The sequence below is a fragment of the Ahaetulla prasina genome, chromosome 18, assembly GCF_028640845.1.
Source record: "Ahaetulla prasina isolate Xishuangbanna chromosome 18, ASM2864084v1, whole genome shotgun sequence".
Taxonomy (NCBI): domain Eukaryota; kingdom Metazoa; phylum Chordata; class Lepidosauria; order Squamata; family Colubridae; genus Ahaetulla; species Ahaetulla prasina.
This window is the reverse complement of record NC_080556.1, coordinates 891222-911999: the sequence shown is the minus strand read 5'-3', so window position 1 is coordinate 911999 and position 20778 is coordinate 891222. Positions and strand designations below refer to the sequence as shown.

Genomic DNA, 20778 nt, shown 5'->3' with positions numbered 1-20778 from the left:
AAGGAAAGAGGAGATGGGAGGGAAGGAAGGAAACGAAAGGAAGGAAAATCGGAGGGACGGAGGGAGGAGGGAGGGAGGAAAAATGAAAACAGAAAAGTGAGGAAGGAAGGAAGGAAGGTGAAAGAGGGAGGATAGAAGGGAGACGAAAGGAAGAAGGGATGGGAGGGGGAAGGGAGGAGGGAGAGGTGTTATTGTATTATGGAAAGAAAAAAAGAGGAAGGAAAGGAAGGAAGGAAGGAAAAAGGAAAAAACAAGGGAAGGAGGAGGAAGGAAGAGATTATATTATGGAAAGGAAGAAAGAAAAGGAAGGAAGGAAAAAATTTGGAGGGAGGAGGAGGAGGGAGGAAGGAAGATGGGATGCGGCGGGAGGGAGGAAGGAAGGAGAACGAAAGAAGGAAGAAAGAAAAAAAGAGACTGAGGAAGGAAAGAGGAGATGGGAGGGAAGGAAGGAAACGAAAGGAAGGAAAATCGGAGGGACGGAGGGAGGAGGGAGGGAGGAAAAATGAAAACAGAAAAGTGAGGAAGGAAGGAAGGAAGGTGAAAGAGGGAGGATAGAAGGGAGACGAAAGGAAGAAGGGATGGGAGGGGGAAGGGAGGAGGGAGAGGTGTTATTGTATTATGGAAAGAAAAAAAGAGAGAGGAAGGAAAGGAAGGAAGGAAGGAAAAAGGAAAAAAAACAAGGGAAGGGAGGGAGGAAGGAAAGAGATTATATTATGGAAAGGAAGAAAGAAAAAGGAAGGAAAAAAATTTGGAGGGAGGGAGGGAGGGAGAAAGGAAAAATGAAAGAAGGAAGAAAGGAAAGAAGAAAAGAGACTCAGGAAGGAAAAGCACATAGTGGGAAGGAAGGAAGGAGAGAGAGAGAGAGAGAGGGAAGGAGGAAGAAAAAAAGGAAAGAAGGATTCAGAATCCCGTCCTTTTCATAGCCCCAACACCGCCCCCACCCGGGCCTCGCTCGCCCGCCTGCGCACGGCCGGATTCCCTGAGCTTCTGGATTGCAACAAGGAACCACTTGAGATGTTGGATCCCAACGATCCCGCGCCCTGCAGCCCCCAGAGGGAGGAAGGCGACCCCTTGCCCAACCACGAGATCCACCTGCAGTTCCTGGCCTTGAGCAGGTGGGAGAGCACTTTCGATTCCTCTGGGGGTCCAAAAAGATCTCTGCCGTTTAATTGTTCCCCTCAGGCAGATGCCAAAAAATGGGGGGGGGGGAGAGGTTGAACCGACAGGGGGTTGCAGTTGTTAGCCCCCCCCGGTCCAGTTTTTATGACTCCTCCCCAATGAGTTGAAAGACTGTTGTCCCAGCCGAAACTTGAGAGTGCCATGAAATACTATTCCTGGATCCTTTCCATTCTGAGCTATAGGTTTTCCTTGACTTACGACTCTTCACTTAACATAAGGGGAGGGAGGGAGGGAGGAAGGAGGGGTGTTATGGAAAGAAAGAAAGAAAAAGGAAGGAAAGGAAAGGAGGGAAAATGGGAGGGAGGGAGAAAGGAAGAATGAAAGAAGGAAGAAAGTGTGGGCCTGCTTACTCCCTTATAATCCCTTTCTCTGCAGTCTCTCCACTCTTTAAGAAGTCAAAGAGAGAAAAAAAACGGTATGGTTGGCTGGGGAATTCTGGGAGTTGAAGTCCAAATACTTTTAACATTGCCAAGGGTGTAACTCTTAACAGGCTGTTGAGTGCTAGGGTTTCGGGCCTCAGTAGTTGAATTTCCTCTTCTCTCCTTCCACCAGGCCTGCCCAGGACGATCCTGCTACGTGGCCCCAAACCGTCTACTTCACCCTTCAGTTTTACCGCTTCCCCCCGGTCACCACGCCACGGCTGCAGCTGGTCCAGACTCAGGCCTGTGGGCCAGCGACTCACATCTTGGTGCAGATCAACCCAGACGGGACCCTGAATCTCGGTACGGCTGGGACCCAACAGGCTGATACAGAGACGATATTGGGAAGTTGCGGAAAGGCTGGGATATACTGGGATTGGCCAGAAGGCTAGTCTAGGCTTTTTATGCGATCGGGAATGCTCCATTTGGCATTGAACTCCCAGAATTCCTCAGCTAGTCATCTCTCTCTTTCCTTCCTTCCTTCCTTCCTTCCTTCCTTCCTTCCTTCCTTCCTTCCTTCCTTCCTTCCTTCTTTCCTCCCTCCCTCCCTTTAATCTTCCTTCCTTCCTTTCCATCCGTCCATTCATTTCATCCTCCCTCCTTCCTTCCCTTTTCTCTTCTTCCCTCCCTCCATTTATCCTTCCTCTTCCTTCTCCTTCTTCACTTTCTCCCTCCCTGTTTCTTCCTTTTTCTTCCTCTCAGTCCTGTCCTCCCTCCTTCCTTCCTTCCCTCCCCCCTCTCCATTTATCCTTCCTCTTCTTCTTCCCCATCGCCTTCTTCCTCTCCTTCTTCTTCAAATTCTTTCTCCCTGTTTCTTCCTCCCTCCCCTCCCTCCCTCCCTCCTATTATTGCTTCTGGAAGGTTCTTGCCATCTTACTATGCCCCGTTGACCCCTTTCCTCCCCTGCAGCCCCCCCTGGTTTCCACCTGAAGTACCTGGTGGACCAGGCCTCCCTTAAACCAGGTGAGCCGCGCTGGTTCCTCCACTACCTGGCCCAGCAGGCCCTGCAGATCGACGTCTGGGATGGGGACTCTTTGCTTCTGCTGGGATCTGCCGCGGTGAAGCTGAAGGTAGGTGAGGAAATGCTTTAGAGACTCCAGTCCTCGAGTGATGCCCGGAATGCATGCCATCCCCTTGGAAAAAGTCAGGTCCGTTTTTCACACTTACGACCGTCGCAGTTCACGGGATCAACATTCGCAGGCTTGGCAAGCGGCTCATATTTATGACGGTCGCAGTTGTCCCAGGTTGACATTCCCCCCCCCATGTTTTGCGACCTTCTGACCAGCAAAGTCAGATCCACTCAACGATCCTGTGACTCACTTAACCAACAGCGATGATTGCCTTAAGAACTCTGGCAAGAAAGGTCGTAAAACGGGGGAAAACTCACTTAACGAATCTCCATCAGTAACAGTAACAAGAGTTGGAAGGGACCTTGGAGGTCATCTAGTCCAACCCCCTGCTCAGGCAGGAGACCTGTACTCGGGATTCGAACCGCCGAACTGCTGACCTTTCTGATCGACAAGCTCAGGGTCTTAGCCACTGGCCCACTCCCTCACATAGCAACGGAAATTTTGAGCTCCATTGTGGCCATAAGTTGAGGACTGCCTGTATTTCCAGGGTGGGGGCAACGGAGATCGAGAGACGGGGTCCACCCCCCGCTCCCATTCAAACATGACCTTCCACGGCTGAACTCTCTCTGCAGCATCTCCTTCGCCAAGGACGGACGGGGGTCCAGGTCTACCACGAGTTGGAGGTCCTGGCCGTGGAGTACAAACCGGATGCAACCGTGCTGAGCGGGGAGGTCTTCCGCCCTTGGGGGGTCAAGCCCATCGGGGTCCACGCGGCCGTGAGGGGTCAGCTTCACCTCCGCCTGGCGAATATCGGTGAGTCCCACTTCTAACTTCTGTCTGTTCACCTTACTCAACATGGAAAAGTTGAGGAACCCCAAGGAACCAGGGTTCCTGATTGCAGGAGGATTTGAGTCCTAATTGAGGAGACTAATTCTCCTTACTCAACGTGGAGAAGTTGAGGAACCCCAAGGAACCATGGTTCCTGGTCTCAGGAGGGTTTGAGTCCAGTTTGAGGAGATGTCGCCTCCTTACTCAACATGGAGAAGTTGAGGAACCTCAAGGAACCAGGGTTCCTGGTCTCAGGAGGGTTTGAGTCCAGTTTGAGGAGATGTCGCCTCCTTACTCAACATGGAGAAGTTGAGGAACCTCAAGGAACCAGGGTTCCTGGTCTCAGGAGGGTTTGAGTCCAGTTTGAGGAGATGTCGCCTCCTTACTCAACATGGAGAAGTTGAGGAACCTCAAGGAACCAGGGTTCCTGGTCTCAGGAGGGTTTGAGTCCTGTCTGAGGAGAAATCGGTGGAACGACTTGCTTCCAGAAGTCGTGGGCGCTCCATCCCTGGAGGTCTTCAACAAGAGACGGGACAACATATTTGTCTAGAAGGGCATAGAGCAGTGAAAGCTAACCTTTTTGTCGTCACGTGCCGAAAGCGCGTGCATGTGCGTTGGAGCTGAGCTAGGTGACGGCTCGCGTTCCCGCTGTGGCACGCTTGTCATAGGTTCGCCATCACAGGTATAGAGAGTTTCCTGTGGAAATGGAGTTGGACTAGAAGATCTCCGAGGTCCCGTCCAGCTCTTCGTTATCCTGCATTTTGGACAGCTCAAAGAATGGGTCAAGGTGGCTGCCCAGTTCTTGAGGATGGACATACACACACACACACACACACACACACACCCCGTAGAGACGAATTTCCTGCCCCCCAGGAGAGTAAGAAGCTCTGCTTAGCTGAGCTGGACCTTTTAAGCTGCCTTCACAGCACCCGAGAACGAAAACATCTTTGCAAAGCAGCTTTTCCCTTTCCCCGCCGTAAATCAAAGGCTCTCCGATGCCCGAGGTGTCTCCTTTGATACCTTCTCGGCTCTGAAAAGGCTACCAGCCTTCTTTCTTCCCCACTCCCTCCCTCCCTCCCCGCTTTGCTTTCTCCTCCCCCCCCCTTTTTTTTTAAATAAAAAGTTTTTGGCTTGCAGGTGGAGGAGGAGATCAAAAGAGCCATCAGGATCGTGAAGGGACTGGATAAACCTCTTAGGCATCAAGGTGTCCATTTCCAAGAGTCAAACTGAGCCCCACTCAGGGGTCAGAACCGCAACACAACACACAGCAATGGTTGCCACCACAAAGGGGGGGGGAGAAAGAAAAAGAAAGAGAGAGAGAGAGAGAGAGAGAGAAGGAAGGAAGGAAGGAAAGGAAAAGGGAAGGAAAGGGTGAGGGCGGGAGGAAGGAAGAAAGGAAATGAAAGGAGGAAAACTGGGAGTGAGGGAGGAAGGAAAGAAGGAGGGAAGGGAAGGAAGGAAGATGATAGGAAGAAAGGGAAGGGGAAGAAAGAGGGAAGGAAGGAAGGAGAGAGGGAAGGGAAGGAGGAAGGAAAAGAAGGAAGGAAAAAGGGAGGAAGGAAAGAAGGAGGGAAGGAAGGAAGATGATAGGAAGGGAGAGAAGGGGAAGGAAGGAAGGAAGAGAGGGAAGGGAAGGAAAGAATGAAAAAAGGGTGGGAGGAATGAAAGAAGGAGGGAAGGAAGAAAGGAATTTGAGAACATTGATTTTGACAGCCGGAGATCCTCAGGGTGCCCTTGCAAGAAGCTTTCATGCATGCAACTCCATGTAAAGTTTAATAATTTTATTATTATTATTTCTATTTTAAAACCAAGAGAAAGGCACCAAGTGAGAAAAAGAAGAGCAGAGAAAGGAACTCACAAGTACAAGAAAGAAAGAAAAAAGGAAGAAAGAAACAGAAGCATTTTCTGATCTTTTTTACAAGTACAATTATAAACTTAGCTCTGCCTCTCTCTGGTTGCAACCCGGCTCTCTTCTCCCCTCTAATCCATTCTCTCTAATCATCAAAACCAGAAACACCGAGTTCATTTGGGTTCTGTTTCATGCCAAGGAAAAAACCCATCCGGGGTTTCCACTCATCCATAAACGCCGTTATTGTCTCTTCTGTGATCAGAAGATGCCGACTCAGCGCTATCAGCAGCTTCCATCGTCTCCCGCCAACCGTCCCTCCATTGTGGGCCGCGTCAAATCTTCCTCCCCGCGCACGAGTCCTCGACGAAGAGACAAAAATCTGGGTTGCTCCATCACCTTCATTATTCATGAAGAAGAAGATGCCTTTGTTTCCTCCTTGTCAAAATGGAAGCTCGCCTGAGGCATCGAGATATATTTTTGTGCGTGTGTGTTCCAAGGAGAAGAAGCGAGACGGGCCGGGAGAAGAAACCACAAGAGTGTTAAAAAAAAAAAAAAAAGTAAAAATAAATCTCCCATCTCCTTCAAATCGTGATTGAAAGTTGAAAGTCATCCGTTCGATGGTTGTCAGGCGTCGGGGAGATTTGCGAGATGCGGTTGACGTTTTTAGTACAGGACACGGCATCATCTCAGGAGGCTTCCATCCATCCCTCACATTCCACCAGTGTGACCAGGATCAGGCTTGGGGTATGGAAAGGGAAAGGTGTTTGGGTTTCTACCATGGCTGTCTTGTTCCACGTGTGAAGATCTGGTATGAGACACCACACAAACGCGATGCCTTTGGATAAGCTTCCTCCTCTGTATGGTCTTAGAAGCTGGGGTGATGTCTCTGCTCGCTTTGACCTAAAAAGCGTAAGAGAAGAGCATCAGAGATGGTGAAGGTCATCTTGGAAGGTTCATCTTCAGAAGAACTTGGATGTGTTCGGCCTGAAGAAGAGCAGGCTAAGAGAAGACCTGACAATCCGTAGGTCTCCTGGGGAAGAAGATAACATAGCGGCCAAGAGTAAGACAAGGACCAGTGTTTCGAAGTTCTATCAAGACACATCCAAATTTGAAATAAATAAGGAGGAAGGTCCTCATTGTGAGAGCTAAGAAGCACTGGAACAGCTTTCTGGAGTGACGGGAGGACTTCAGGATGGGCCACCCTGCGCATGATAGATGGATGGATGGAACAGCTTGCCTTCAGAAATTGTGGGCACTCCAACCACTGGAGGTCTTCAAGAAAAGTTTAGACACACATAGGGTCTCCTGCTTGAGTAGGGAGTTGGACTAAAAAACCTTCAAGGTCCCATCTAGCCCTAGGATTCTATGGTTCTGAGATAGATGATAGATAGATAGATAGATAGATAGATAGATAGATAGATAGATAGATAGATAGATAGATAGATAGAAAGAAAGAATAAGATAAGATACATGATGGAACAGCTTGCTTTCAGAAATTGTGGGAAATCCATCACTGGAAGTCTTTAACAAGAGACTAGACAGCCATTTATCCTTAATGGTATAGTGCTTCCTGCTTGGGCATGGTTCAGACAAGACGACTTCAAAGGTCCCTTCCAACCTGTGGTTGTGTCTTCTAACCCTTCTCTTCCACACCCCAAATAGGAGAAGTTGACAAGACCTCATCCCTGGTCTACGCCAGCCCCTTCCTCATCTCTGAACAGGTTAAGGGGGGAACCCACCCCACCCCACCCCCATCATTCTTCCCTTCCCTTCTCTTCTCTTGCAGGCCACCGGTGTGAACAGGGGCTACGGAGGTCACACTCCTTACCTCCTTCTCGGAGGCGCGTCATCTCCTCGCAGGACGGCGCCAGGGGCTTCCCTGGTGGCAGTTTGGTCTCCATCAGCACTCACAGGGGTAGGTTCCCCTTGATTTTGGGTGGGTGGGTGGGTCGGAGATGGGTGAGGTACTATTTGTGTGAATTTAACCTAGCTACGGTCATTGCTTGAAACAAACTATCATGGATTGAACCTGACCTGGGTTCGATGCGGGTTGGCTTGACTGCCAGCCTTTGGCGCGCCTCTCTTCCAGCCGGAAACGTGTGCCAAGCCAAAAAACTGGCCGATGTGGACAGTGAGCTGGCCGCTCTCCTTTTCTCCCGCTTGCGGGAAGTGAGCGGCGTCTTGCAACCCGCCAGCCAGGAAGCCGGACTCACCCGACGCCGGAAATTGGAGAGGATGCTTTCGGTCCGGAGGAAGGAGTCTCAGGAGGGCGACGTTGGGAGGAAGAGCAGCTTCATCTTGGTGAGAGAAACTGAGCCCACAGAAGGAAAAGGGGTGTGGGAAGCATCTCAGGTGGGACCCTCCCTAGTTTCATAGGCTGTAAAGAGGAGGGGGCAGAAATATTGTAACTGTTTGTGGGAAGGTCCTTGGCAGACAGGAGGAAGAGATGCAGACAAGACAACATTTAGATAAGAGGCAGCTGAGCCCTCAGAAGGAAAAAGGGACACAGGAAGCATCTCAGGAGGGACCCTCCCTAATTTCTTAGGCTGTAAAGAGGAGGGGGCAGAAATATGGTAATGGTCTGTGCGAATGGCCATGGGAGATAGGAGGAAGAGCTGCAGACAAGACAACGTTTAGATAAGAGGCAGCTGAGCCCTGAGAAGGAAAAGGGGACATGGGAAGCATCTCAAGAGGGACCCTCCCTAGTTTCTTAGGCTGTAAAGACAAGGGGGGAGAAAGGCACTTTCAGACTTGCAAGATTTTGCTATTGTAACCTTAAAATAAAGCCAGCATTAGTAGTCACGATCGTGGTTTCTTGTCTGGACCGACATCGGTTGAGAGCCAGCCAAGCAAGTATATAAGGTTCCCATGAAGGAGATTGAAGTCATCTCCTTCCTTTCTTCCCCCCCCCAGGGCCGGCACGAGGACCGGGTTCAGCATTCCCGAGACCTCCAGCTGATCGAGGCGTACCGGGAGCGCATCAAAGCTGAGAGCATCACCTCCATGCTATGCCAAGCCATCACCACCCACCACGTCATCTACGCCACGTTGGGCACGGCCGAGTTCTTTGAGTTTGCCCTGAAAAACCCCTACAGCGTCCAGCACACGGTGACCATCAGAATAGACAACCCGGAGCTCAGGTAAAGAACGGCAGGAGGTCGTCTGCCGGTGGAAAAGACGTGTGGCCCCTTCCTTGTGGGACTTCTTTGGGGAGGAAGGAAGATGTAGGAGAGGACATTCCAAAACTCAGCTGTGTCTACCATCCGTTGTCACTGCCCATTCAGTATTCCTAGGACAAGCCAATCTAGATTCAGTAACGTCAACAGCGATTGGAGTAGGTGGGCCTCCACATGTTGTTGACCTTCGGCCCGACCTCCAACCAAGAGACAATGGAAGTTGGAGGTACATCTGGAGACGACTTACATGTCAGGGTTCCGATGGACGCCCTAATTAAATCATGAGTCTCTAGCCAAGTTTCAAAAGAAATCCAGTTATTTATTAGGAGCTTCATGTCGGCACATTCCCAAGTAAAGCCACCTCTGACCCCTCGTAATTTATGTCCCAATCATGACCCTGTTTCCCCACTCCCCCCAGGGTGTGTCATCAACCACATTGGCCAATGGAGCAATTTCGCGGGTTGTAGAGGTCACTCCCCTCCGACTGCTGTAGATAACCCTGGGATACAGCCTTGAGAGAGATAAGCGTGGAATGTGCATCTGTCTGTCTTTGGCAGCTGGGCAGTTTCACTAGTTTCCCATCCCCCCCTGGTTTATGGCAACTCGAGAGCAGAGCAGGGGTGCTTTGCGAGTTGATACTCGGCTCCCCTCACTTCCTGAAGGCAACCCGTGCAAAGCAAAAACAATTTGAGTGTAATTTCCAGAAGATGACCCAAGGAACTCCATGGAGATGCCCTCTCTCCAAAGCTACCATCTCCGTGTTATCCCAGGTCTTCTCCCACTGTCATCTTTCAGATGTTGTTGACCTTCAGCCTTACCTCCAACCAAGAGATAATGGATGTTGGAGGTATAACTGGAGGCCACCTAAAATTTGCCCATCCCTGGTGATCTAAGGAAACCCTTGGAGATGCCCTCTTTCCAAAGCCACCATCTCCATGTTGTCCTTGGTCTCCTCCCAGTCTTATTTTCCGATATTGTTGACTTTAGCCTCACTTCCAACCAGGAGACAATGGAAGTTGGAGGTGCACCTGGAGGCCACCTACAATTTTTCCCACCCTTGAGCCAAGAGAACCAGATGGTGACCCCAGGAATCCCTTGGAGATGCCCATCATCTCCATGTTTTCTTCGTTAACATTGTCTTTGGTCTTTTCCTAGCATCATCTTGGACGTCAGAGAGTGGAGGCATTTTAAAGAACTGACCCAAACGGTCACACCGTTGGAAGAGGACATGTTTCATCTTCACAATGGCCTCACTCCTCAGGTTTACCTCCGTCCCAAGGAGACGGTCTACATCCCCTTCAAGTACCAGACCTTCTCCACGGAGCAGATGGCCACTGTGCAGGTAGGGAAGTCCTCATCACCCCTTGTTTTTCCATACAGGGGGTCCTTGATTTATATCCTTTCGTTGAGTCACCGTTTGAAGTTACAACAGCCACCAAAGGTCTTCTGCCATGTCATCTCTTTGATTTCCAGCAAGGTCCCCCCGAGCCGACATCTAAGGAAGGTGAGAAGATCCCCACGGCCACATCCTCTGGAAAGTTCAGCGAGACTCTACGCATCAAGGTAACATGACAGGAAGGATGGATGATGCATATGACCTCTCCATGGGCTGGAAAGCTTGTTTTTCATCTTGCTGATGTGGACAGTTCCTTTCTTTGTGGATTGGACAGTGGCCAGAATCCATGGGACAGCATGAAGACCGTGGACAACAGCTTAGGGAAGGGGTGCCCTGGATCATCTCCTCCTCCTCCTCCACCTTCTCCTCCTCTCTTCTCCCTTTCTCTCCAACTCCTCCAGCTTCCCTTCTTCTCCTTCTACCACTTTGGGGGTCGAGGGAGATACAAAATTCTGCTTCTAATTTTCCAAGAAAAGTCAGTGAGAAGGGAGAGACCTTCTCTGCTTTTTGGTGTCTTCTTCTTCTTCTTCTCCTCCAGGTCTCCTTCACAGTGGGCAACGGCAAGCCCCTTGCTATCCTGAGCGTCAGTGTGGAAACCCAGCCCCACGCGGTGGATCAGACCTTCCGCTTCTACCACCCGGAGTTGACCTTCTTGAAGAAATCCATCCGCCTGCCTCCATGGCACACGCTCCCAGGTGTCTCTCACGTTCTCCTCCTCCTTAAGTTGACCAAACTGAATGTTTAGGATACGTAACGTCCCATCAACACAACTTTAAGATGGGTGGACTTTCACTTTAATCTGCTGGTTGGGGAATCTGGGAGTTGAAGTCCAACCATCTCAAAGCATGCTGGTTGAGGAATTCTGGGAGTTGGAGTCCACACATCTTAAAATTACCTAAATTGAGAAATACCGCTTGGAACAGCTTAAACAACTGGATAATAAACCGGGAATTTGTATCAAGCTATACAGAGGTGGTACTCAAGAACCTTAAGGTTGGAATTCAGCTCTCCTTGAACTTGGATGTTCTGTAGATCTGGACCCTCTCAAGATCATCTCAGGAAGTTCTTTCTGCAGAGAATTTAATTGCTATGTTTTAAGAAGTGGACCACTAGTTGGGTTTCTAGTTGAGTGGGTCATAGTCTGTCGGAGCAGCGGTCATTGATAGCAAGGGGGACATTGGATTTGAAGGCCAGCAGCTCTTGAGACCTTCCTGTTTCTCCTTGGCAGGGGCTCCTGTAGGGGTTCCTGGTGGAGAACCTGAGATGTTCGTCCGCTGCAGTGACCCCAACGTCATCTGTGAGACCAAGAAGATGGTACGGTTGACCAACATAAGCTTTGTGGGTGTGGTTGGTGCGATGGATCAGGGCAGAAAGCAAAGGGTTCAAGGGGGAACAGGCTAGAACATGCTGACCTGACCTTCGCAGGTCAGCGAAGCCCATCCCTTTAAGTCAGAAGAGAGGCTGTGAACGCAGCAAGGCACTTTTCCCCAGTGAGTTGACCAACCTGAACCCAACCCCCAAGAATGTCTGTTGGCTTTTGTCAAAGACACCAACATTTGCATGTTGTATCCTTCCAGAAGGTTCTGGGGGAAAGAGATGGCCATCAGAATATCCCAGAGTTCTCTGTAGGCATCTCCAGAACGTAGCTTCATGCCGAGATCCAGCAGGTAGCCTCCAGCTGAAGATGGGCAATACCGATAGAAGAGAATATTTGTAGCTCGGGGTTTGAAGTGTGGTCGTCTTTGGTGCTTTCCAAGCTTGGTGGTTTTCTAGCAGACGTTTCATGACCCAACTAGGGACCATCATCAGTGCTGGAAGAGAGAGGGGTTTACAGGGAGGAGGAGGAGGAGGAAGAGACGAGAAAAGAGGAGGAGGACTATTACGGGGTCCTTGGTGCTCTCTGAGCTTGGAGGTTTCCTTGCAGGCGTTTTGAGACCCAACTAGGGAACCTCATCAGAGGAAAAAGTGGATAGGAGAACCATAGAGTTGCAGTGCTGGAAGGGACCTTGGAGGTCTTCTAGTTCAAGCCAGGAGAACTTCGACCATCCTGGGCAAATGGCTGTCCCATCTTTCCTTGAAGACCTCCAGCTTGGGGTTATCGTAGATCCTGGTTTCAACCCTATACAAGTCACTAAATTGGGGAGACTACGTAGACGCTACCTAATATTCCAAATCCCACGTCCTCTGATTTTAATTCCCAAAGGAACCGAATTAAATCCGGTCTTGATCTTCTCCTCCAGGGACCTGGGGAACCTCAGGACATCTTTCTGAAAGTCGCCGCGGGTTCGAGTCCCCAAATCCAGAGATTCTTCGTGTTGATTTACACGTAAGCCTTGCCGCCTTGAAAAACTACTTAAACTCCCATCGGTGGTTAGCAAAATAATAAAATAAAATAAAATAAAATAAAATAAATAAAAGGAAGGAAGGAAGGAAGGAAGGAAGGAAGGAAGGAAGGAAACATAGATTGTGGTCAGGGAGTTGGGTGTAATTTCTATATATTATAAAGCAAGGGTCTCGAACCTTGGCAACTTGAAGACTTGGGAACTTCAACTCCCAGAATTCCTCAGCCAGCAAAGCTGGCTGAGGAATTCTGGGAGTTGAAGTCCCCAAGTCTTCAAGTTGCCAAGGTTCAAGACCCCTGTTATAAAGGAACATTAGAGATTGAATTTTAGTTGTTAAAATTCCTTGCCACCGTTGTTAACTGAATCATTGCAGCCGTTCAGTTAGGAACATGGGTGTTAAGTGAATCTTTCCTCCCCCCTTTATTTTGCTCGTCCGACGGTCACAAAAGAGGGTCACCTGACCCCGGGATACTGTGACCGTCATAAACACGAGTCTGTGACCACAGGGATCTTGCAGCCGTCCTAAGTCTGAAAAAACGATCCCAAGTCTTTTTTTCAGTGCCGTTGTAACGTCACTAAACGGTCACTAAACAAACTGTGGTAAGTCGAGGACTACCCATCTTTAAGGGAGTATATTAAACCCATTGATATCCTGCTTTATAAATCCATTTATTTATATCCTGCTTGCTGCACCCCAAAGGTTGCAAAACCTCCGGAAGCCGGAGGTTCGCTTTTAACCAGGTTTTTTCTCTGAGCCGAGGGGGGGCCGGCGTCACGCCGAGCGCTAAGCCGTAATTCGGGGATTGCAAACTGGCATTGAGCTGAGCCGAAAAGTGGGAAACCTGTCACCTGTCCGACACCTTTATGCAAATCAGAGCGGGGAATGTCAGGCAAAGAGGTTTGTGTCATCTTGTCAAGTTTTAAGGCAGGTCTCGGAAAACAAGACAGCAGGAGAAATCCTAAGAGTTTATATTTTATAATAACCACCTTGAAAATCACGGCTGATTTTCTCTCCGTCTCTCCCAGACCAAAAGGACTTTAAGTCAATGGAAGCTTAAAAGGGTTTTTTTTTTCCGACCCCTCCTTCACTCCCCAAAGTTCTCTGTTTTTTGTGCGTGTGTGGGCTTAAATTGTGTTTTTGTCATCACGCTCCGCTTGCAAGGTCACCCCTGGGAGCGCAGGCCTTGCTCCATGGACCTTGTAAAACCCACGGAGGAAGACCTGGGAAAACGTCTTCAGGGAGGGAGGGAGGAAGGAAGGGAAGGAGGGAGGGAGGGAATAAAAGAAAAGAAGGAAAGAAAGGGGTGGAAGTGATTCATCCTTCCTTCCTTCCCTCCCTCCATCTCTCCCTCCCTCCCTGTATCCTCCACTCCTCCCTCCCTCCCTCCCTTCCTGTATCCTTCTCTCCTTCCTTCCTTCCTTCTCGCCATGTATCCCTCCCTCCCTCCCTGCCTTCTTCCAGCTGTGAAAGGAGGCTGGATGTCCTCCAGAGTCCCCCTTCTGCTGCTCCCCTTTCCCTGCCTCTCAGCGCCCTTTCTCTCTCCTTCTCCCTTTGGGCAGAGACCCCTGGCTGGCTGCACCCACCCAGACCTGGCAGTTCTACCTCCACTGCCTGCAGTGGGTGGAGGCCAGCTGCATCCTGGGGCAGCTGACGCGGCTCTCCCTGGTGCTCCGGGGGACCCACACCCTCCGTAAGGTCAAGGCCTTCACCTCCCACCCACAAGAGATGAAGGTAAGGTCCTCCAGTTTACGACCACAATCGCCCCGTTTTGCGACCTTCCTTTCCTCCGTCGTTAAGTGAACCCCTGCGGTTGTTAAGTTAGTAGCATGGTCATTAAGTGAATCCAGCTTCCCCATTGTCCTTGCCCATCAGACGGTCACAAAGGCGGATCTGTGACTGTCATAAATACGAGCCGGTTGCCAAGCCTCCGAATTTGAATCACGCAACCTTAGGGGATACGGCAGCGGTTGTCATAAGCGTGAAAATTGGCCAGAAGCGACTTTGTTCCAGCGCCCTTGTAACCTTGAACGGACACTAAGCGAACAGTTGCAACTCAAGGACTCCCAGTGGCCTGAATGCTGAAAAATCCAGCGGTTACTCCGTCAATGTATTCAAGTTTCTAGTCCTCACGGCGGAAGACGGGCCCGAGATTGGCCCAGTCAGGGCTTTTCAGCAAAAGGCACGGAGTCCCTCCGGCCGGCCTGGATTACTACGACCCGCTCTACAGGGAGCTGCCCTTTGTCGCTAAATGAACGGTTGTGTCTTTTGTGCGTAATTGCTGAAATGTCCCGGTTAACTAAACTCAGTTAGGGAAGCCCCATTAAAAGTTTTGCAAAGGATGTTGGTTTAGAGTCCGCCGATGACTTTGGTCATCTCTCCTTCGGTGGCGAGAAACCTGCGGAGAATTTATCGCGGGGAAACCGCTCGGTAATTGTCTTTTGATTAAAGCCGTCCTAGAGTCCGCTGGTCCGGCCGCCTGAATTAATGAGGTTATTTGGAGGCAGAGAATTTCGTTGGGGGCTTTTCTTAATTCATCATTATAAATGGGGGCTGTAAGAGAAGCGCAAACTCGGTGTGCCTCCCGCCCAGGACTAAAATCCGGAAAAGTTTTTTTTTCAAGATCCAAAAACGGCCCAGGAAATTAGGCTTGTTGGTGGACAGATCTCCAGGGATTCCTGTGTGAGCCAAAATAAGAACAGTCCTGGGTGAAACTTCATTCTTAAAATTGTGCTTTCATTATGGGCCAAAGTAGCTTTTTATGGATGTCACCCAGCATCTCAACCCTGGCAAGAGAAGGAAGGAAGGTGATGGGAGGGAGGGAGGGAAGGAGGGAGTAAGGAAGAAAGAGAGGGAGGGAAGAAGGAAGGAAGAAGATGGAAATAGAGAAGGAAGGAGAAAGAGGAAGGGAGGGATGAAGAAAGGAAGAAGATGGGAGGGAGGGAGGGAAGGAAAGGGAGAGAGGAAGTAAAAGACAGAGCTGGGAAGGAAGGAAGACAAGGAAGGAAGGATAAATGAGAGGGAAGGAAAGGAGGAAGGAAGGAAGAAATGAAGGAAGGAAGGAAAGGGAGGGGAAAGGAAGAAAGGAAGGATAAATGAGAGGGAAGGAAAGGAGGAAGGAAGGAAGGAAGCTCTGATGCCCTCAAGAGTTGAGGGTCTTGGAAAAGAAACCCTCGGCCCCTTGAGTTGGGGCTCATCTCTTTCTGCTTCTTCTGCCCACCAGCTGGAAGGAAGGAGGGAGGTTTCTAGGGAGGAGGAAGGAAGACAAGGAAGGAAGATTAGAAGAAGGAAGGAAGGAACACAGGGAGGGAGGAAGGAGGGAGGTTTCTAGGGAGGAGGAAGGAAAAGAGGAAGGAAGGAAGGAATAGGAGGAAGGAGGAAGGAAGGAAGGAAGGAATGAAGGAAGGAAGGAAAGGGAGGGGAAAGGAAGAAAGGAAGGATAAATGAGAGGGAAGGAAAGGAGGAAGGAAGGAAGGAAGCTCTGATGCCCTCAAGAGTTGAGGGTCTTGGAAAAGAAACCCTCGGCCCCTTGAGTTGGGGCTCATCTCTTTCTGCTTCTTCTGCCCACCAGCTGGAACCGGACGGGGTCTTCATCCTGCCGGCCAACGGGGTCCAAGACCTGCACCTCGGATTGCAGCCGCAGAGCGCCGGCTGCCGCTTCATCTCCCTCAACCTGGTGGACGTTGAGTTCCACCAGCTGGTCTCCACCTGGCTGGTGTCCATGACCTGCCGGCAGCCCTTCATCTCCAAAGTGAGCCTTGGTGGAACTTCATCGGGGCCGGGGAAGGAAGGAAGGAAGGAACGCAAGGAAGGAAGAAAGGAAGATTAGAAGAAGGAAGGAAGGAACTAACTCAGGGAGGGAGGGAAGGAAGGGAAAAAGAGGGAGGGAGGAAGATTAGAGGAAAGAAGGAAGGAACACAGGGAGGGAGGGAAGGACGGAAGGGAGAAAGGGAGGGAGGGAAGGAAGGAAGGAAGGGGAATAGGAGGGAAGGAAGGAAGGACTTCCCTCTAGAAGTGGGCGGTGCTCCATCACTGAGGGTCTTTTAAGAAAAGACTGGACAACCATTTGTCTAGGATGGTTCAGGGTCTCCTGCCTTGGCCAGGGGGCTGGGCTAGAAGACCTCCGAGGTCCCTTCCGGCCTTAGGATTCTTCCTCGTGGGCCACGGTTCACTTGAGCCTCGTTTCCCCACCGCCCGCCAGGCGTTTGAAATCGTGCTGCCTTCCGGGGGAGGAAAAGGGTCGAACAAGAAGATCACCTACACCAACTCCTACCCGTCCCCCCGGGCCTATTTCCTGCACACCAACCGCCCGGATCTCCTGCATTTCAAGGAGGACTCCTTCCAGGTGAGAGCTGGAGTGGCAGGGGGGGCTGCGGACACCTGGTGGGGTGGGGCCCCTGCGAAGGGTTCAGCGGGCAGGGGGGGCCCTTCCCGCTCCCTTTTTGACAGCCAGAGGTATTTGAATGCCATTGAGGTGGGGCCCTTCGGGCTCTCTGAGCTTGGTTGTTCCCTTGCAGACATTTCGTGACCCAGCTAGGTGATTTCATCAGTGCTAGAAGGGAGGGAGGTTTCTAGGGAGGAGGAGGAGGAGGACAAGTAGGGTCCTTGGGGCTCTCTGAGCTTGGCTGCTTTTTTGCAGATGTTTTCTTCACCAAATTGGGTGACACCTTCAATGCTCCGCACAGTCCACTGATGGTGTTACTTAGTTGGGTCACGAGATGTCTGCAGGAGAGCACCAAGGACCCCCACAGTCCTCCTCCTCTCCCCAAACCCCCATTCCTTGTAGTACAGATGATGCCACCTAGCTGGGTCAGGAAATGTCTATAAGAAAACATCCAAGGTCAGAGACCACCAAGGACCCCATAGTCTTAGTCGTCTCCTTCTCCTTCTCCTCCTCCTCTTCTCCTTCACCTTCTCTTCTCTTCCTCTTCCACCTCCTCCTCCCCTCCTTCTCCTTCTCCTTCTCTTCTCCTCTTCCTCCTTCTCCTTCTCTTTCTCCTCTTCTTCTCCTTCGCCTTCTCCTCCTCTTCCTCCTCCTCTTCTCCTCCTCCTCCTCCTCCTCCTCCCCCTCCTTCTCTCCTTCTCCTTCTCCTTCTCTTCTCCTCCTCTTCCTCCTCCTCCTCCTTCTCTTCCTCCTCTTCTTCTCCTTCTCCTTCTCCTTCTCTTCTCTTCTCCTCCTCCTCCTCCTCCTCCTCCTTGCAAACCCCATTCCCTTCCAGCACTGATGCTGTTCCCTAGTCGTGTCGTAATCGAGGATAATCCCAGGGAACGCAAATCTCTCCTGGGCAGGAATGAAAGTGGGGGCGGGGGACGGCAAGCAGGGAGCCCCATATTTGGATATTTAACAGGGGGCCCCCTTTAGGGTGATCCTTCCGGGTCAAATGGAGCAGCTCACCTGGGTGACTCCAGAGCAGGTGGCCAATTCACAAAAACTCCCCTCTGCCCTGGCCGCCGGTTGGCACCCTGAAACCAGCTTGAGCCAGGGTCTCCTTAACCCTCCTCCCTCCCTCCCTTCGTTCCGGCTCTCCTTCCAGGTGGGCGGTGGGGAGACCTACACCATCGGTTTGCGGTTTGCTCCCAGCCAAAACGCCGGTGAGGAGGAAATCCTGATTTATATCAACGACGCCGAAGGGAAGAACGAAGAGACGTTCTGCGTGAAGGTCGCCTACCAGTGATTCCAATCCTTCCTGCCACCAGATTGGATGGATCGTCCGTAAGCGGATCCCTCACACCGTGGAATATTGCCTGTCTCGGGAGCGAGTCAGATCCCTCCTCCATCCTCGGGGTCAGGGATCCAGTCCTGATCCCAGCGAGGGTCTTGGGGGGATCTCAAACCCAACCGGGATTGTCTTTTGAACAAAAACAATAACAATCTGCACCAAAAAAGAATTTTAATCTGCACGTCGGGATCGTCTCAGTTTGATTCGAAGGAGCTCGACCGTCCTAGCAAACGAGAATCATTCGGTCCGTGTGGCTTATTCTCCCACGTGATATTTTTCTCCACCTTGCCGGAGGGCCCGTTTTTAGATCCTCGGGGTGCCCCTTTGTGCCTTTTATTGAATACCCAGTGGCGTCTTTGGGGGAAAAAAAGCCTCAATTTTTTTTTCTTTTATCGCCGGTTCTCCTCTTGAATGAACTTTCTGGAGCGGTGCGAGTTGCCGGTACCCCATTAAGCATTTCTGGTAACGCCCCCCCAAAAAAAAGAAAAAGAAAAAAAAAGGAACAAGGCTTTATAAAGTTAAAAACCTGGAAAAAACTCATCGGGTTTTCGAAGCCCTCAACTTAATTTGAACGGTGAATAATGAACCTGCAGCCTTTTTCGGCCATGTTTTTAAAAAGTTTTGTTTGCCGGGATTAAAAATTGGATATATCTTTTTCCTCCACTGAGCACATTTAATGTGTGATGTTTGCGGAAGGTTGAGGGTCTTTTAAAAAAAGAGAAACAAGCAGAGAGGCTCACAACCAAAGACGCACACAAACAAACAGATCCGGGCTCAAACCGTATCGAATTAAATCAATTAAAATGTCTTGGATTTTGCGGACAGCAAAAATATTTAATGTTCTTGTTTCGTCCCTCGGGAATGGTTCAGGTCGGTTTAGGGTTGGGAAGATTGCTCCGGGCTCTCCAAATTCCCCTCCCCCATCCCTGCTCTTTGAGACAGGATGCAAGTCCTCCCGCAAACTGGCCAGAATCGGGCTAATGTGGTTAAATCCTAGCTTACGGCTCTGAATGTAGGTTGGAAAACATTTGACTCTCCAGAATGGGGAGAGAAAATGCAGATAGTCTTCGACTTGCAAGAGTTCATTTAGCGATGGCACTAAATAAAGAGGCGACTTACGTCTGTTTTTCACACTTAATGACCGTTATACCATCCCCGTGCCCACGTGGTCATAATTTGGAAACTGACTCATTTATGATGGTTGCAGCATCCTGGGGAATTGTGATCCCCTTTTGTGACTTCCTTCCCTCCCTTTCTTTTTTTCTTTTTTCTTTCTTTTTCCCTCCCTCCCTCCCTTCTTACTTATCTACCTACCTACTTACCTACTTAGTGTCTTCTTCCCTCCCTCCCTTTCTTTCTTTTTTCTTTCTTTTTCCTCCCTCCCTTCCTTCTTACTTATCTACCTACTTAGTGTCTTTCTCCCTCCCTCCCACTTCCTTCCTTCCTTCCTTCCCCTTCCTTCCTTCCTTCCTTCCTTCCTTCCTTCCTTCCTTTCTTTTTCTTTCCTACCTACTTAGTGCCTTCCTTCCTTCCCTCCATCCTTCCTTCTTTCTTTCTTACTTACTTACCTACCTACTTAGTGTCTTTCTCCCTTCCTTCCTTCCTTCCTTCCTTCCTTCCTTCCTTCCTTCCTTCCTTCCTTCCTTCCTTCCTTTCTTTCTTTCTTTCTTTCTTTTTTGTCAATGGGGAAGCCAGATTCACTTAACAGCCGTGTCTCTATCTTAACAGCTGCAATGATTCACTTAACAACCGTGGCAAGAAAGGTGGTATAACGGGGCAAAATTCACTTAACAAATGTCTCAATTAGCAACCGAAATTTAGGGCTCCATGGTTAAGTCGAGTACTACCTGCATTAAATCACTGAATGAAAAAATGAAGTGATTCTGGAGATGAGTTTTTTTTAAGATGCGGTGAAAACCTGCCGGGTTTCAAGAAAGACCGGAAGGGGCTAATCTGCCCCTTCCCACCCACCCACCCATTTCAAATCTTTATTGTCAGTGCACAACATATGTAGCCGGCTCATTAATTAACGAAGAAAGGATTGGAGGCAGCGAAAAAGAAAAATATAAGGAAACCTGGAGATGAAACCACTAAAAAAGAAATAGGCTTAAGGATGATTCCCCCCCCCCCCAAAAAAAGAAAAAATATTTCCCTCCGTATTAAGCCTGGATCGTACAAAAAACCCAACCGCAGAATTAATTGCAGGTTTAGCGACTGTCGACACAGCAGTGGGAAGCGAGAGGCGGCTTTGATACTCCTCTGCAGAAAATTTAATTCCAGAATTGCAAATGATTCTTAATCATTCGCGGGAAGGCTCCGGTGGTTGGCCAGGAATATCCAGGTTTAATTGGGGTGTGTGTGTGTGTGTGTGTGATCGTGGCAAGGGGAGAGAAGTGAGGCCTTGTCACAGCTAACCAGGATCACATTTCTTTATGTGTGCGTTTGTGTTTCCACGGTGGAAAAGTGTCACTTTTCATTTCTTGGGTAACATTGGGGGAGTATGAAGGCCTGGGAGGGAGGAATAGAGAAAGACAGAGGGAAGGAAGAGAGACGGAGGGAAGGAAGAAAAGGGAGAGAAGGAAGAAAGAGGGAAGGAAGGAAGCGAGATGGAGGGAGGGAGGGAAGGAAGGAAGGGAGAAGGAAGAGAGATGGAGGAAGAGAAGAAAGGGAGATGGAGGGAGGGAAGGAAGGAAGAGAGATGGAGGGAAGGGAGGAAGGGGGAGAGAAGGAAGGGAGGGACGGAAGAAGGAAGGAAAGAGAAAAAGATGGAAGGAAGGGAGAGAAGGAGGAAGGAAGGAAAG

At 50.0% G+C, this 20778-nt stretch overlaps 1 protein-coding gene across 5 annotated transcripts in view; it reads left to right on the top strand.

Annotated features, from left to right (window-relative positions):
* NPHP4 (nephrocystin 4) overlaps window positions 1-18878 on the top strand; it is a 42143-nt gene extending 23265 nt beyond the window's left edge. For 3 of the 5 annotated variants that reach the window (XM_058161343.1, XM_058161344.1, XM_058161345.1), the window contains 16 exons: window positions 924-1115; window positions 1732-1901; window positions 2508-2668; window positions 3301-3481; window positions 7132-7260; window positions 7435-7646; window positions 8259-8485; window positions 9677-9863; window positions 9995-10084; window positions 10456-10612; window positions 11146-11231; window positions 12158-12243; window positions 13820-13991; window positions 15829-16008; window positions 16459-16602; window positions 17792-18878. In XM_058161343.1, coding sequence (XP_058017326.1) covers window positions 924-1115; window positions 1732-1901; window positions 2508-2668; window positions 3301-3481; window positions 7132-7260; window positions 7435-7646; window positions 8259-8485; window positions 9677-9863; window positions 9995-10084; window positions 10456-10612; window positions 11146-11231; window positions 12158-12243; window positions 13820-13991; window positions 15829-16008; window positions 16459-16602; window positions 17792-17932 — 2515 coding nt within the window. In that variant the 3' untranslated portion in view covers window positions 17933-18878. Of the gene's footprint in view, window positions 1-923; window positions 1116-1731; window positions 1902-2507; window positions 2669-3300; window positions 3482-7131; window positions 7261-7434; window positions 7647-8258; window positions 8486-9676; window positions 9864-9994; window positions 10085-10455; window positions 10613-11145; window positions 11232-12157; window positions 12244-13721; window positions 13992-15828; window positions 16009-16458; window positions 16603-16896; window positions 17055-17791 lie in introns of those variants that run through there. The other 2 variants (XM_058161346.1, XR_009152493.1) reach the window with 2 other exon arrangements.
* Window positions 18879-20778: the final 1900 nt, after the last annotated feature.